This window comes from Penaeus monodon, chromosome 12 (genome assembly GCF_015228065.2).
Source record: "Penaeus monodon isolate SGIC_2016 chromosome 12, NSTDA_Pmon_1, whole genome shotgun sequence".
Lineage (NCBI taxonomy): Eukaryota > Metazoa > Arthropoda > Malacostraca > Decapoda > Penaeidae > Penaeus > Penaeus monodon.
The window spans coordinates 47,758,747-47,763,434 of record NC_051397.1 but is presented as its reverse complement, the minus strand read 5'-3'; the positions used below and the strand labels follow the sequence as shown (position 1 = coordinate 47,763,434).

Below are 4,688 nucleotides of genomic sequence, written 5' to 3'. Positions count from 1 at the left end.
ATAACACAGGAGAGGCTTCAGTCAACAAAGAATGAACTACCAAGAAACCATAACTTATTTTTACTTCCCAGTTGTGGATAAAAGCTAAATTATATGAGAGGCACACATGCAGTCAAGTGAAGCGGTGTAGTATATGTAGGGTTAGGTGACTACTTTCAATATATGCGTATATTTTGAGATAAATCGTGAAAAACAATGAAGATATAATTCGCTATGTTATGTCATTACTTTCTTAGCACAGTGATTCAGCACGTTTGATAATCATCACTGTCATTATAGCTAATTTGATGTTCTAGTTATTATAATCTTTAAAACTATGTATCACTTGATTTTATAATGACATTCCCATGGTTTATCCGCAGATACATGCATGTGTGTTTGCATATATATATATATATATATATATATATATATATATATATATATATATATATATATATATATATATATATATATATAATACATATATATATATATATATATATATATATATATATATATATATATATATATATATATGTGTGTGTGTGTGTGTGTGTGTGTGTGTGTGTGTGTGTGGTGTGTGTGTGTGTGTGTGTGTGTGTGTGTGTATATACATATATACATATATACATATATATGTATCTATGTGTGTATGTATGTATATACACATACATATATACATATATGTATACATTATATATATATTACTCCTGGGTATGAGTATAAACTGCATCCGGTAGTGGGGTTCTGGTCGTGAGGAGTATGAAGCCACCTCTTAGCTACTGTTACTCCCAAGTCCGCTTCGATCCAAGGTGGAGCACCTGTCAGGGTCCCTTCTATGAGTTAAATAGAAATAAGGGCAGAGGGGACTCTATAGCCTTGGCTGACAACCCTTCTAGTGTCTCAGTGAAAACACTGTGGGAGAAAGGCAACGGGGAATCACCCTGACTAATCTTTCCCTTATATTTATGGCAGACATTTTAGGAAGTGGCCCTCAGTCCCGGGAAAAAGACTGGACGTGTTAAGTGAATTAACGGAGAATAAAGGATCATAGAGAAAATGGACAGAGCACTAGAAGACGAAACACACACACACATACACACGCACACGCACACGCACACGCACACGCACACGCACACGCACACGCACACGCACACGCACACACACACACACACACACATATATATATATATATATATATATATATATATATATATATATATATATATATGTGTGTGTGTGTGTATATATATATATGTATATATATATATATATATATATATAAATATATATATATATATATATATATATATATATATATATATATATATATATATATATATATATATGTTCGTACAGACGAGAGTGCATAAAAAAATAGAGAGATTATATGGAGAAATAACAGAAATAAAACGTCAGTGCAGAGAAGAGGAAGCAATTATCGTTATGGGGGATTTAATTGCAAAGATGGACGAAGTATGAACGAGGTAACAGAAATGAAAGAGAGGCAAAATGAATAGAATAGTATACAGAAAACGGGTAAATCATAAAGAATACATGGATTAAACACCAGCCACGGGGAATATACACCTGGAAAAGCCCTGGAGATAGCCCTGAAGAATGAAGAAATTGAGAAAAAAACTGTTCACCATCGTGGTTAGGAACAGATATTAGCCATTAAAATAGGAATGCTGTCACTAGTTTTTGGAGTTAATCTTCCGACTTTGCTAACAGCACGGTGTCATCAGCTTATCTGATTTTTCTTCCAGCAGCTGATACACCCATAACATAATCTATGTGACTGATCTCCCTTGTGATTATTTAGCTATACAGATTAAATAAATCAGGTGACATCATACACCCTTGCCTTACGCCTCTTTCTATTCTGTGTTACTCCTTACTCCTGTAAGAGCCGGAATGATGGGCCCTACAAGAGTATGGTAAGTGGCGAGCTTAGGGTGTAAGGTAGACGAGCAAGATGTAATGACTCCCTTTTATTTGTAGAGTAATGATGGAGTACGGTTGTGCCAAGGAGCGAGGTGTTGCTCCTTGGCTCCCCGCAGGGAGTCTGCCTGTCATCTCCTACAGTGGTCTAAAGATGGGCATAGATCAAGTGCTTAACATATGACAATCATTGGTGATGAAAGGTACTGTTACAACAATGCATAGCTCTTGTGGAAGGGGATAGACAATACAACATTGGAATGTCTAGTGTGGCAATGAGAGACAAATTAACAGGTAAAGCAATGGACATAATTATATGTATGTGTGTGGGAATATAGGCATGTGACAATACATAAGATTATACAAGTCATGTAGAATATAACAACAGATAAATAGAATGATATTGGCATACACATTTCAGTAACATCACATATATAAAACTGGGTTACATATCTCCCTGGTTTCCAAATGATAGTCCCCATCATAATCAAATATCATTTAAATTCATGTATTTGAACACAATAAAAAGCACATAAGAAACACTGGCACAATGTTATAAAAGACGTAAGAGACGTAAAAACGACGCAAGTACTGTATGGCGCGGTTTGTATATCAGTATCGAGATTTGCTAGTTATATGAGTGCCAACGGATGCCGAGACTGCGATATTCTCGGGCTTCAGAACTACGTGAACGGGCGGCGCTGAAGGAAATCCGTCTTCAGGCGGCGTCACAGAATGCGAGCGAGCGAGCGGCGCTGAGGGAAGAGCATCTTCAGGCGGCGGTAATACAGGATATATACGAGTGAGAATCTAGTTAGGCAACTCATAAACTGCAAATGAACAACTATAAATGACAACTGAACGCAGAATACAAAAAAAAACTTCAATGCACAATTAAATAAGTCGAGATTAAGTATTGACCACAAAATTAAAATAATTTAAGGAAAAGCTAAGCAATGATCACCATTTTTTTTTCTAACAAACCTTCACACTCGGGTCTTGGGTGCGGTGCGAGGCGAGGAGAGGCTGGGGAGATGCACAGCTGACGAGGTAGAGAGCGGGCCGCCCCTGTGCGGCTGACGGGGAGATTTGGAGCGCTGCGTGGTGAGTAAGGTCGTGGCGCGACAGGTCAGCAAGATGATGTTGTTCCTGCTTGGTCGCGACTGCGTGGATGAATCTGCATGGCGAGGAACTCGGCTTGGTGTAGAAATGTTTTGGCTGGTCAACGTCCTTGGTGATACGTGGTCCAGCTGGGATCCTTCTAAAATCTGCACAGTGTTGGCGGCAACATATGATACAGGTGTTGAGGGATCAGCTGCAGGTGTTGAGAGTGGCGTGACTTGCTGTGTCGGAGTTCAGCAGCTAGGTGGACAGCGTCGGTTATCCGGCCTTGGGGACATCTCGGCAGGAGGACTGGCTCACACTATGGCGAAGTATTGCGTGCTCGGCAGAGTGTGCTGTTGATGCTGAGCAGGAACCTCGGAGGCGCTGTATGAGTTCAAAGTCACCGCTGCCACCAGTCGTAAGAGCCGGAATGATGGGCCCTACAAGAGTATGGTAGGTGGCGAGCTTAGGGTGTAAGGTAGACAACAAATATGTCTAGACATCTTTATTACATTGTATGATGGAGTACGGCTGTGCCCGCAGGGAGTCTGCCTGTCATCTCCTACAGTGGTCTAAAGATGGGCATAGATCACGTGCTTAACATATGACAATCATTGGCGATGAAAGGTACTGTTACAACAATGCATAGCTCTTGTGGAAGGGGATAGACAATACAACATTGGAATGTCTAGTGTGGCAACGAGAGACGAATAAACAGGTAAAGCAATGGACATACTTATATGTATGTGTGTGTGTGGGTTTATAGGCATGTGACAATACATAAGATTATACAAGTCATGTAGAATATAACAACAAATAAATAGAATAATAATGGCATACACATTTCAGTAACATCACATATATAAAGCTGGGTTACAACTCCTCCTTCTTTCTTTCTTTCTTTTTTTGTGTGTGTGTGCTTTTATGTGAATATGTATGTATTTCTCAACAGTTGCCAGACATGGTCATCCTAGCGGCAACCCTCACAGTGATCATGGCGGTCGCCCTGCAAGCAATGCCCGAAGACGCGGGCACTCGAGGTCCCGCTGATGTCCCCGGGAGGAGCCCGTCCGCGATCCCGTCGGCCAGGAAGCTTGCCAGGATGGCAGCCCAAAGCGCAGCCGCCAACGTCACCTTCGTCAGGATTGCGGCAGAAACGGTGAGTAATTCTCGATTAATAATGTAATTTGCTCTTTATGTCCTGTGTTTGGAAACGTTTGGTTGTGTTTTCAGAAAAGGGTTTTCGATATTTATGAATATGCCGTTATATTCCTGGAGTTGTATCCTCCAAGGTTCCAAACCTGAGTTGCGTTGGAGTCACAGATTAATAATAACTCAACAACAATATTTCTGGGAGAAGATAGGCACAAGTAAAACAACAACAAAATTAAATGAAGGAAAACAGAAGGCAAAATAACCTACCGTAGAGATTCATTCCTATTACCACTGAACTAACAGCGAATATCAAACTCGTTATAGTTCGTTCATTTTTCTCCCAACAGTGGCAGCCATACTTTCTCATCGGCCAAGACGGCAATGGAAAAACGGTTTACTCTGGCATCATGTGGGATCTCCTGCAGATGCTAACCACTAAGATGAATCTTCAGTATGTTTTGTTGTTTCTGGTTACATACGCTGAACACAGTTTAAATCATTTA

The 4,688-nt window shown here is 40.1% G+C and overlaps 1 protein-coding gene across 1 annotated transcript in view; it reads left to right on the top strand.

The window, feature by feature from the left end:
- Positions 1-3,972: 3,972 nt before the first annotated feature.
- Positions 3,973-4,688, top strand: part of LOC119579800 (glutamate receptor-like) — a 7,392-nt gene continuing 6,676 nt past the window's right edge. The window contains exons 1-2 of the mRNA XM_037927685.1: positions 3,973-4,189; positions 4,533-4,636. Coding sequence (XP_037783613.1) covers positions 3,992-4,189; positions 4,533-4,636 — 302 coding nt within the window. The 5' untranslated portion in view covers positions 3,973-3,991. The remainder of the gene's footprint in view (positions 4,190-4,532; positions 4,637-4,688) is intronic.